The sequence below is a fragment of the Dicentrarchus labrax genome, unplaced genomic scaffold (genome assembly GCF_905237075.1).
Source record: "Dicentrarchus labrax unplaced genomic scaffold, dlabrax2021, whole genome shotgun sequence".
Taxonomy (NCBI): Eukaryota; Metazoa; Chordata; class Actinopteri; family Moronidae; genus Dicentrarchus; species Dicentrarchus labrax.
The window spans coordinates 8,470,753-8,483,194 of record NW_026136723.1 but is presented as its reverse complement, the minus strand read 5'-3'; the positions used below and the strand labels follow the sequence as shown (position 1 = coordinate 8,483,194).

General features: G+C 40.4%; 1 protein-coding gene across 3 annotated transcripts in view; it reads left to right on the top strand.

The window, feature by feature from the left end:
* khdrbs3 (KH domain containing, RNA binding, signal transduction associated 3) overlaps positions 1-12,442 on the top strand; it is a 101,479-nt gene that overhangs the window by 56,389 nt on the left and 32,648 nt on the right. For all 3 annotated transcript variants that reach the window (XR_007882396.1, XM_051391161.1, XM_051391160.1), the window contains 3 exons: positions 4,767-4,913; positions 5,712-5,851; positions 11,775-11,955. Coding sequence is in view for 2 of the 3 variants with exons in the window: in XM_051391161.1 (XP_051247121.1) it covers positions 4,767-4,913; positions 5,712-5,851; positions 11,775-11,955 (468 nt within the window). In the remaining variant the exon portion in view is untranslated. The remainder of the gene's footprint in view (positions 1-4,766; positions 4,914-5,711; positions 5,852-11,774; positions 11,956-12,442) is intronic.

The following is a 12,442-nucleotide window of genomic DNA, read 5'->3' as shown; positions in this document are numbered from 1 at the left end:
ACTCGCTATTACGGAAGTGAGGCATTGTTGCCTTGAAGAACATGTTTCTATTCATATAAAATACATACTTTACTGTACATCTGGGTAGCACCTGACTGACAGGAAGTGAGATAATATACAGTTTTCACCCTGAGGATGACAGTTTATGAAAATGTAATTGTAGTATTGCTACTCAGAAAATACAGTATAATAGATGGGTTGGAGGATAAAACTGTACAATGTTCAGGACATTCCCTTTTAAGCTCTTACATATGGCGGAGACAGTGCAAAGAGCTGGGATAATTGCTCAGATATTCGCTGCTGCGGGTCCTTGATCTTGTGTTGACATGAATATGAGTGCAGAGAGGTTGAAAGGCACCGAGCTGTCGGAGTCATAGTCTCCCGGCCTGGTTATGGCTCCGTGGTTGTCCTGCCGCTGTCAGAGCAGGATGATGTAAAGGCATCCGTGTTCCGTGCCCCCTTCTCGTTAGCGCTGTGATTAACTCATCCATTTTCCTCCCTGGGACTTGTACTCCCTCTTTAATTTTCCTGATAGACAAAACAATCACATTGTCTTTGTTTCACTTTTGCTAAGACCTACGCCGGGTTTGATTGTGAGCTGCTGCGGAGAACTACCTTCATTGTCTGCAGGGACTGGTCTGTATGTGTAAGAACTGAACCTAGCTGTGTGTGCTTGTAAATAAATTGTACGCCCATTATCATGTGAATATCTAGGGATGATATCATTTAAATTACATTAGCAAGCATATGAATTATGGGAGATAAAGTTCAGGGTGACAGGGTTTTGCAACAAATTACACATTTCATTGTTCTTATCAGCTTACAAGTCAATCTATTGACATTGTCATACGAATTGATGCTGATTATACGGAAGCTGTTGGCCATTGTTTTTGCCTCATTGTTTTATTTTTTACTCACTGTGTCTTAATGTCTTAACCCTTTCCCTTGCTCTGTCCCTTCACCTTTTGCAAACTCAACAATTTGGTTGAGAGGTCTCTCTTTCTTTTTTATCTTGTCATTTTGTTCTTGTCTTTCCTGTAGGCTGTAGTAGTGGTGTTGGGTCAATTTTTTACATTCTTGTAGAGCAGGCTATGTAGGATTTTATGACTTTTTTGGAAAACATGCAGAGGAAGTGATGCATGTGTGGTAGATTTGATACAATTCACAATACTTCACAATCGTAGTTCACAATGTGATTTTCTCACAATTTCTTTGACAAAATGAGATGAGAAGACAAACCAAGACTAAAAAGATTGTCTCAGACAGAAATCTACAAAATATATTTTCTCTTATATTTTCAAATTATTATTTTTTTGTTTGTTTCTAAGGTAGGGTATTAACATTGTGCAAAACATACCACACCTGATATCACAATTCATTTATGTTTCACCGATTTGAATCTTCAGATATTTGTATCAGGATTTAACTGTCTCACGATATTTCTTTCCATTTCTTTTCAATGTGTGGAGTATTTAGAATATTTAGAATTACTGTGTAAGTAGTGTCAAAAGGATTATCTACAGCATAACCCAGTCTATCCAATGTTTGTATTTCATAAATTATTACACAAATTCATCTAAAACAACATGTTAATACCTAAGATAATCATGTATATTAGATAGTAGTGCATTGAATAATGGAATCACACATGACTTTTCTTTGATCAGATTTTCCTTGACTTTATATATCAGCCATTGATAAACACATATCAGTCAACCACAAAAAAATTCATACATATATACAGTTATTAAAGAGGAAATGTGGCCTTTCTGTTTAGACACACTGACAGTGCAGTTCATCACCGCAGTAGATGGCTGTATGATGTGTCCCCATGTCATTCAATTAGTCAGATAGAATGTGCCCCCCATTTTTCAGTGTCTGCCCTAATTTCATTCGAATGCTCGGAGCTTGACATTATTCTTTACCTCTAAGCTCCGTCTGCAGGAGTTCCTGAGTTCAGAGCCTTGTTGTCTTCTGTTTCCAGGACGAACGGCTTTTCATAAGCAGATTTACAGAGAAAAAAAATTAAACAGGGGGAAGATGCTGCCAATAGATATGAGAAACAGACAGCTGTAATCTCCCACCGTGGGCTGCTTAGACGCTATAGGACTATGCTGGATCATGGATGCTTCTTATCAGCCACGTATGAAAGCTGCTATTATATCTACAGTATCATATGCAAATTATGTGGTCACACATAGAGATTGGTTTCCTACCAAATGAGATCTCCACTAGGTCTAACATTTGCACATGTTAAATAAACCATATAGATGGACGGAAAGATGGATTGAAAGAACGGACGCTTTTGAAGAAAAGAAAGTCCTCAGATGACACATGCTAACATTGGCTGATGATAGTCAAAGCACACGATAATGATTGTTTTTCATACCTTTTTTTCATGCAAATATACCAAGGCACACATGAAAGGGAAAAGTAGAGACAGATCTGCAAGCAGTCTTTTCTTTCTAACACCCTGCTTACATTCCCTACTCGACACCAGCAGCTCCGTCAGCGCTGGTGCTACGCGCAAAGGAACCCTCCGCTCGTAAAGCACAGATTTATGGGGGAAATTAACATATCATTAACATACCACAGGCACTCTTAAAAGAAGGTTATTTATAATTAGGTGACATCAGAGACATTGGCATGCATGGTGCTGGTGAGGGAAAAGGGGAAGAGGAAGTTGCCGCCATTGGAAAGGCCCCGGAGAAGACTTTTTTTTTTTTTGTTGAAAAGAAGAAACTGGGACGCCAAACCTGTTGTTTCCTTTGTGTAATGTGGTGGGAGACATTTGGGGTTTTTGCTGTCCTATTTCTTGCCATCAATAACATTATACTGGCCTGCTTCTGTCGGCCCTGAATGGCCCGTGCAGTCCCTCACTGTTTACATGGTATATTTTTTTGTAACAGTCTAAATGAACAGTGCTTCTGCAGGCAGAGGTGGAGAGGAGCAAGTTACATCTGCTCCACTTTCAGGGGTTTGAATATGCAGTAACTTAACAACAAATATGCACTTTTAAGCCTGCACATATACCTGTACATACACCTGTTTAAATCTGTAACTTTCTACATGTTGACACCTTCTGTGGTGGCAACAGGCGATTGGACTGATGTTGGAACTCCAGCGAAGATGGCAGAGTTGTTGTGGAAGCCTGCAGTTTGTTTGAATCAGCCACTAAAATAACTTGGTGTTTGCTTCAGCTAGTGAAGTGAGATACTACTGAGTTTATGTTGTTGACTGCGATTCATGAAAATAAAGATGTCATGTGAAATGTAAGTCTGGTGCCGCAGTTGTTTTGAGCAGACTTCATTGGCAATGTCAGCGACAACGTGTCTGACCTGACAAGCTGATCAGCATCTTGCAATCGACATCACATGTTTTGTGAAACTCCACCATAATGATGGATGAATCAATTAATACCATGGTCTTGGTTACTACTCGATTCTGATGCAGAGTGCCCATTAATTCCTGATACAGGACACCTACTTAGTAGTTCCAGTTATAAGTTAATGCGCAATTGAATGAGAAAAGAATCGGAGTATATCTCATAAATATATCTCCCAAACTGAGTGTCTCAACCTCTAAGCTGCGTTCACAGCTACTCTTGTCCACAGAAAACAGCCCGGCTACTTCTGTAACACGTGGCCTGTCGTTTGTTTGTGAAAATCTTGATATTGATTTGGGGACAATGACATGGCTGGATAGCTAGGTCGTCTTATATTGTCATATAAGATTTAATATTCTTTGGTAAATGATCTAGACATTAGCAGGATAATGTCCTTCGAGATGTCCATAATCAGAAATGAATGGACCGTGTGTCTGTGCGTCAGACGGGTCTGGCTTCCACGTCATCCATTAATTCCTGATCATGCACACCTTGACGTGGATCAAAAACGTATGACATTTACATCGGGCTCAGCTGTACTTGTAGTTTATTTGGTTAGTGTTTATTCACAAATCTTAGCATGCTAACACGCTAAACTAAGATGGCACTTCCCAGGAATCACCTAGTACAGTACAGTACAGTGTGTCCAGTGCTCTGATGTCTTTTCCTTTAGACTTTGTTATTTGTTATTTATTGCAAAACTGGTCTGTCTGAAATGATTTTGCTGACACAGTTAAAAATTCATGATCACATTACACCAAAACTAAGCGACTGATATTGAACCACCAAGTTATCTGAAAACTAAAGTCCTTCACTATTTTACTGAACTACTCATGGCACTCCAGTAAGAGGGAAATATATGTAAAAGCCTCTCTTTGTCCACATTAACGATAATTGTTTAGATGTAAGGCACTAGGTTCAGTCTGTATTGAACAGTATCAAGTACATTCTTGCCTCCCAGAGTTGCTGAATTGATTTGAATAAAGCTACAGTGATCACGTAGATTATGATGAAGTGTATGAGAGCACATACTTTATCTGTACATTTGTTATGAGGACAGGCAGCTGTGTGAGGACAAAAGCAATCGGTTAAATGTGACAGCCATAGTTGAAAGGATTGTAAGGATTTCCTGTTCGCAGGCATATAAGTTTACAAGAACCCACACAAATATTTTCTTTCTTGTCTTTTTGTAATTCTGCAGCACCGAAGCATCAAACCTCATTATGTAACAGCTATGGAAAAACTCCCCGCAGTAAATTCCAAATGCAAAAAAACCCAAAAAGCAAGATAAATATTCCTGACTGTGACAGCTAACCCGCGCTCATTCCCTAGACAGAAGATATATGATACCCAACTGTTTTTTTCCCTTTTGTACCATCAGGAAGAAGAGCTACGGCAGAGCGGTGAGGCCAAATATCACCACCTGAACGAAGACCTGCACGTCCTCATCGAGGTGTTCGCCCCGCCGGCTGAGGCCTATGCCAGGATGGGTCACGCTCTGGAGGAGATCAAGAAGTTTCTCATACCAGTATGTTCCCTTCTTTCTGCACACACTCCCCCCCGAATCTCTTTTCAGCTGCTCTTTGGCCCCGGCCAGCTCATTTTCAGCCTGTCCACAGTGAAGCGAGTGAATAACAGCAGAGACAACCCGCTCTTTCACTCACGCTCTTTGTCTGTTACTTGCACTTGTAATTCTGTCAGGGCCGTCGGAGTGTGTGTGGAAAGCGTTTGATTTAGTGTGTGTGTGATCCTGGGTGGGAAGTCGTGGGTATAACAGGAATAAAAGAGCGCAGGAGGGAATCTCTGCACGGGCCAAACCCTCCTTGGCAGCAGCACGCAGCGCGCAGCTTATTTACTCTTCCTCCATTCATTATGGATGATCTCTCCAATGCTCAGAGCTATGATGATTTACATCTCAACGTTAATTATCAGCAGACCCCTCCCCCATCCCCATCCCCCTCCCTGTTACCTTTTCCCACTGTTGCCATGAAACATATTTATTGATCGAGCGGACACATGACAATCATATCAGTCGTTTTTTGATTATAGACCTCTTTCCATATTAATTATGTGTTTTGATTTAGCGGCATAAAAACGACTGTGTAAGAAGATAAAGGCAAATGTGGTCCCGAGGATTTATCAGCGGGAGATCTGGAATGTTTTGCTGCCTCAGGAACAGCGGTCACGGCAGTACTGTAAAGTACATTAATTAGATATTCCCGGGGCTGTAGCCCTGGAGATAAAGGACGAAATTTAATACAGTGTAATTGAAAGCGAGTCTATTGCTGTCTGTGTGTGTGTGAACACGCCGTCTTTCTGTGTGCAGGATTACAATGATGAGATCAGACAGGCCCAGCTGCAGGAGCTCACATACCTGAACGGCGGCTCGGAGGATGCCAAGGTGCCATCGGTGAGGGGCAAGTCAGCCGCCCGTGGAAGAGGGACACCTGTTCCAGGTCCTCCCAGGTAACCTGCTCACAGTTATGTGTGTGTGAATTTGTGTGCGTGTGCAAGTTGTTGTGTATACGTGCACTTAAGTTCAGCTGGGGAATGGGTATTATTTACAGTTAAGGAGCTACTGGGAAAGCAGTTTTTTTTTTTTTTTGGTAAATAGCTGTGTACAGTATCCTGTTGCATTTCCAGAGTTAACGGTATCATTTAGAGTTACAGCACATTTACGACGGCCTCTGTCTGGCACAACAATACCAGACATATTCAATCTTTTTGAGTTGTTTTTCAAATATAAGACATGGATTCTCGATACAGACTTCCATTTTTCCTTGTATGTGTCCGACAGACCCGTATGTTCAAATGCCTTAACAATCCCTGGCCAGATTTACTAGATCTACTAAAAGTGTCAGTGCAAACAGTGGCTGCAGTTCTCAAGGAATTTGCGGTGTACAACATGCTTGTATTAGCTCTTGATTTACTAAGGCAGCTGTTCATTACACAGTCAGCTTCTGGACTGGCTCGGACTGCCCTCCTGATGCGTGCTGTGGGTAAAGGACAGCTCATACACTCATTCAGTGGTGGGATGTTTGATTTAACATAATTATCATAGATAACAGTGATCTTGACTCCACAGCATTTGCTTTGACAGTAGTTCAACTCTATATGAGAGGAAAAATGTGTATTACTTATAGAATTAATGGGAATTGAAGAAGATGAATTGATAATATGTATAAGCTAGTTGTGGGCTGGTCAGAGAAGCAGGTCCATCTGCTCAGAGTGCAGCAGGTGAAGCTTGAATGAATTAATTAATATTTTGTTTTATATTTATATTTCATGTCCGGCCATTTACATGACCCATCCCTCATGGGATCATTCAGGCTCTTTTACAACCAAGGAAACATTCTGGCATGTTAACCCCCTGCCATCGACAGGCATTATACATAAACATCAACCAAACAAAAACATTAACCTTTCACAAATAACACTCCAAGAGATATCCCACAATAGAAATATAACAAATTTACAAACATACGACATATAGCATATTGTAGTTATAGTACTGAGGTGAAAGCAATGAAATGCATTAAATAAATGTCTTATAAACAGAAGAGTGCTGTTGCATCCTGCAGTGATTTTATACCACAATCATTTTCATCTTCAAATTTGAACACAAGCTACTCCATGCTCTACTTTAACACAGTAGTAATTACATATGTTCTTGTATATAATTATAGCTCTATGTGGTTATGGCTCTATTTTCTTAGTTTATTTAATTTTATATAACAAAATAGAGTGCAGTTCTCTGGATATTTTAGTTTGTCAGAGGTCTAGAATTAAGTTACGGTCATGGTGCTTTTCCTATCACAGCCTCTGTCTGGGCTCCTCTGAATCTTAATCTGGGCTATTGCTACTCCTGGTTTTAAATGACACGCAAACATAGGCTCCAACCTAATGCACCTGTTTGATTAGTACGCCCTGTGTTTTTGGGGGAAAAAAAACCTGATCAGAAAAAGCTCATATGCGTGATTTTGGAAGGCACTGAAAAACAACCTGTTTTCTCATTTAAGATTGGTGTTAGCTGACAGGCGGGAAGCACAGTGTATCATAATGTACGGACTGATAAAATTGTTCCAATAGGACTTACTGAAATAAACTTCAGAACAAGCCAAACAAAAGCTGTTTTATGTGATGGGTTATCTGTCTCTGTGGAAGTTGTTTCTCATATTCTACAAGAATGAATGACAGCAAAAGCTTCTTCTGAAGGCAGAAAAATGAGCCCTGATATTTCTAACTATGCTGACTGTGTGCAGACCTCAGCAGGAACTACAAAGAAGAGGCAGAAACCATAGATGATTGGCATAACGCTACAAACCAAAGCAGCAGTGCTGTTATCATTTAAAGTTGCACTGTGCGACTTTGCAAATGGCATGGTTATTTCCTGAAGTTCCTGTTTTCTGTACGCCAAAGGAAACCAACTGGACAAGAGAGGCAAGACGTCTAATGTTAGTGAGTCTAGCTTTCTCTGGACGGAGCTGTCAATAAAGCTTAGAGAAAGTTCAATCAGAGGGACTATTTCACTCTTTCTCCCCTTTTCTTTCATTGATCACTCCTTCCCAGCCACACCTCTTGGCTTCTATCCACTCATATATTTTACTCCTTCCCTATTATCCTATAAGAGATACCCTCATGGGAGCTATTCACTATATATGCATTACGCTGTATTCTATGGTTTTACTGTCTTTATTAACAAATGAAGCCACATATAAACAAACTGTGTAGAGCAGGGGTCTCAAGCTCAAATTACCTGGGAGGAAGACTCAAAATCTGCATTACTGGGCCAGTAATGAGACAATTATCTCCTCATTATAGTTATAATCCTTAAGACTTCAGTCCTGGTTTATATGCTAGCAACAGCAAATGCAGTCTGGGTGCCACAAACACTCGAGCAACTACTTTGTCAGAAATACAACGGAAGAGCAACTGGTGTATCTGTTTACAGTGCAGCCAGACAAACATATTGTTTCAATACAGATACCTGTTGATGATTGGTCTTTTTTCTATTCCATGAGAACCTGCAGTCTGATCTCATGCTGTACACAGCGCAAGTACATTTCCACACAACAGCAGGACACAGTAAAGTTGATTACCTTGCTGAGAAGTTGGAGGTGTGCAGCCTGTCACCTGCAGCTCTTCATCTAACAGCTCTCTGTGGCTGCTCCTCACTGTTCCATGACTGACTGAAATATTTAAAACTAATCGACAAGAAATGCAAAAAATTACCATGTTTTGTTTTGTGGAGACATTTTTGATTGCTGTTAGCATTAACCCTATGACAAGAACGTTGTGTTCCCTGTAATTGCTTCACAATGAAAGCCGATCTGTTCGCAGGTGAATGCTTTTAATGTGAAGCTGCAGCAGTAGGAAATGTTGGGTTTGCATTTGCAGTAACTGAATACAGCTCTGACACAGAGTTACTGCCTGATTTCATGAGACAACGCGGCCATCAGAGCTGATCGCAGCCATTCTAGACAATGATTGTGATTCCACAAGCAGCTCCCCCCCCGGAGAATACATGGCTGGTCTTTTTTTTTTTAGATAGATCGAACTAGGCAGGAAGTCAGTCCAGTCAGTTTGCAAAATAAAACACCCTGTGCTGACTTAAAATCGTATATCACGTCAAAACAGACAAAAAAACCATTTTACTTAGTAGCCTACTTACCCATGGTAGAAGCACAAAAATCAAGGAAAAATGACCAAATCAACGAATCTGAGCAAGTCAACAACATTAAACAGGCAAAACAATCCACTTCTGAAACGCTCCTAGATGGTAATTAAGCTGTGCGGAGGACGGAAACAAAACTGCGAAGCCTCAAGGCGTTAGGACAGTGAACAGTAAACAGTGAGTCCGATGTCAGTGAGGTCAAACTTAAAATGGCAACGCTACATTATGTGCTTTATACTTTAATGTGAATCCTTTGTGTGTAGGCAGGGAATATGAATCTAGCAGAGCGCTAACAATGAAAACTAATTAATAGTTATAAATGGTATCGAAAACACGCTTTTATTTCATGAAAATCGTAAAGGATGCATTGATTGTAGTCCGTGGCGGATTTAACTTCTCACAATTAGCAATACACTGGTGGTTTGCAGTCATTTTGATATCAGTTAACCAGTTTCCAAAATCTCTTTTCATAAATATAACCAGGAGGGTCAGGGTAATGACATCCAGCATCTCCCTCCATCAGGAGCATCAAGACTCATAAGTCATAATAACGTTCAGCCTTGGTGTTGTTGACCAACTATGGCAATCCAAGAAATTGGTCATTGACATTGATGATTGGAGTGGCAAAAAAAAAATCGAATTTACATTTTATCATCAGCACTAGTTGTTAAACTAGTGCCTCCTGATTAAACTGCTTTAAGAGGCATAATTTAATTTGGGGGAGTCTCTCTCTTGTCAGACACACTTTGTGATTTGGGCTGATGCTGTGTACGTTTGGTGAATGTAAATCTTTGTTCCATGTTATGCTGCCACGTTTCACCTGACACAGAAGTCTTGTGCTGAAAGAGGTCACACTGGCCATTAAGTGAGGAAGTACCTTTAATAAAAAAAACTGAATTGGTAGTAAATAGTGTCTAGAACACAGTGATGCAATGTCTGTTGTCCATAAACATTAGCAAAGCAAAGTCAAATTTGCATAAAAGCCTTTATATGCAAATGATCTCCAGTAGATGCTTGCCTCTCTACTATCCCTGTGAACCTACACTAATTCCATCTCCTCTGAGACCTCACAAGACTACAAATATAAATACTCATGGCCATTAGAAGACTTTAACACTCTGCGTCAATGCTTTGCTTTAAAGGAGAAAAAAAAGAAAAGCCACATAGATTTGTGTTGTTTGGTCTTTGTGTTTATAAAAGAAAACACACTTCTTTCATCAGATTTTTAGATAAACAAGGTCACCATGATGGGGTGTTTGTATTACTCTGAGTCAGAATATAATTGGCTGTGTTTTAAATCACACTGTAATTAGAATTTACCATGCCTAATTTGAGAGTGATAAGAGAAGACCCACAGGCTCCTGAACAGGAAGTTGCATGCAGTTTTCTACATATCCACACTCATGTCTTACTTTTGTTCGATACTAGCACTCTGGATGCACACTCTGGAAGCCATCAAATTGTCCTCTTTCCTTTGACTTTGACTGGAGCTGTAGCTGGAAGAGAAGTCCTGCTCTTAAAGGGGAATCTTCTCTGAGTACTCAATGTTTTTTTTTTTCCTCTCCGCTTGAGGGCGGTCTAATTTCTATCAAGTAAACATCCTCCTCTGTCCCCGTTAGTCAAAATTAGAGATATTCTTTTCTTTTTTTTCTCCTCCTGCCCTAGATCTGTGATGTTTCAACAAGATGCCGCACAGCTGAAATGGAATGCATTGAAAGAAAATGACCCGGAGAGCAACCTTGGTGGTTTTTCTGCTGGTGCTTCAGATCAGTTAACTGCTTTTAAAAGAAAGCTCAGTCGGTGTAAAAAGCCCAAACAACATGTTACCAAACCACAAGGTCAGACTGCTAAAGATTTCCAGCAGTGCAGCTTGACTTTTCTTCCATCTTGATTACAGTGTAGGTTAGACTCTTGGTTCCGTGTTAATTCATCTAGATAACTGTACAGATCAGTATCTCACAGCAGCTATTTTGCAGCAAAGCTTTATAAAAGACATTAATGTTTACCTAACTATTAGAGGTAAAATCAAATCTGAAAACCTGCACCACAGTATCTAAAACATTAATGCCAAAAATTCAGGAACATAAAGTCTGAACTTTTAAAAATCGACAAATGCTTAAGGAAAGATCCATCACCGAACAGGCAGAAATATCAGTTTTTTCATATGCATTTTCCTTAATAGACAGGAAAGCAATTCAGCCACAAGACATGCTGTGTTTTGAGTAATGGACGTGACTCACTTTTTCTCAACTGAAGGAACTTGCCCTCCACCCTCGCTGTTCCTCCGTCTCCACCTACACATCTAACCTGCCGCTGAATGTATCAAATTCATCGCTCCGGTTGCACCAAGTCAATTCTAGCCGATGTAGGAAATCATTAACTGGAGTGGAAGTAGACGAGGCAGCTTGACTCCAAACATAATAAATTACAGCACCTCATCATAAAGATCTAGAATGCAGTGGACATCTCATATTGGTGATATATAATACTATCCTTGTAACAGTATCTTTTAATGCTTTAAGATCATCTGAACATGTTGTGTCGAAAGGAGAAATACTGTATGTTACCAGATCCATCCCAACTATACACACATATCCATTTCTCCCTCTAACAATCCACAGAATTTGTCACATTCTCCTCAAAAAAGTAAAATATATATGTTTGAGTTTCTGCTCTTTCATCTAAACCTGGGTGGATGTTTGTGTCTTGTGTCAGGACTCGAGGAGGAGTTCCTCCCCTGCATGCGGCGGTGCCCCGAGGAGCAGCACCCAGAGGAGCCCCACCTAGCCGGGCTCCATCTTCCAGAGGGAGGGGGGTTCAGAGAGCCAGAGGCGCACCTCCAACCGCCGGATACCGGCCAGCTCCTCCCATAGTTCAGGATACATACGGCGAATATGTGAGTATATTAAAACTCTGTACCCAAAAATCGGCCAACACCAAGACACACTAAGATTGGGATAAGGCTACTTGTCATTCAGTCTTGTGATTCTCAACCAGGGGTCCTTGAGGGGGTTCCAGGTGTCCCCAGAAAGATGGGGAGTATTTTAATTTCTCTGTTATTTCGTTGGCTGGTTAAAATTTAGTCCAATGAGAGAATGTATCAGAATGACTATTCTGTCTATAGGTTTCCAATCTGCAGCGTAGACAGTTATGGAATAACTAAATCTTATCAGACGTTGATCCCCGACACTACAGCTTATCAAATACTAGCATGATGGTCTGGTCTTTCCTGACATGTGTGTGCAATTTGGGGGTCCTTAACACAAAAAGATTGAGGACTCACTGATTTAGGAGAGTTAAAAAGTTAATTTAAGTCATTTGTCAAGAAAAAACATTTGCTCATTCCAGTTTTCTATATGTGAGACTTTTCTCAGTTTTATTTT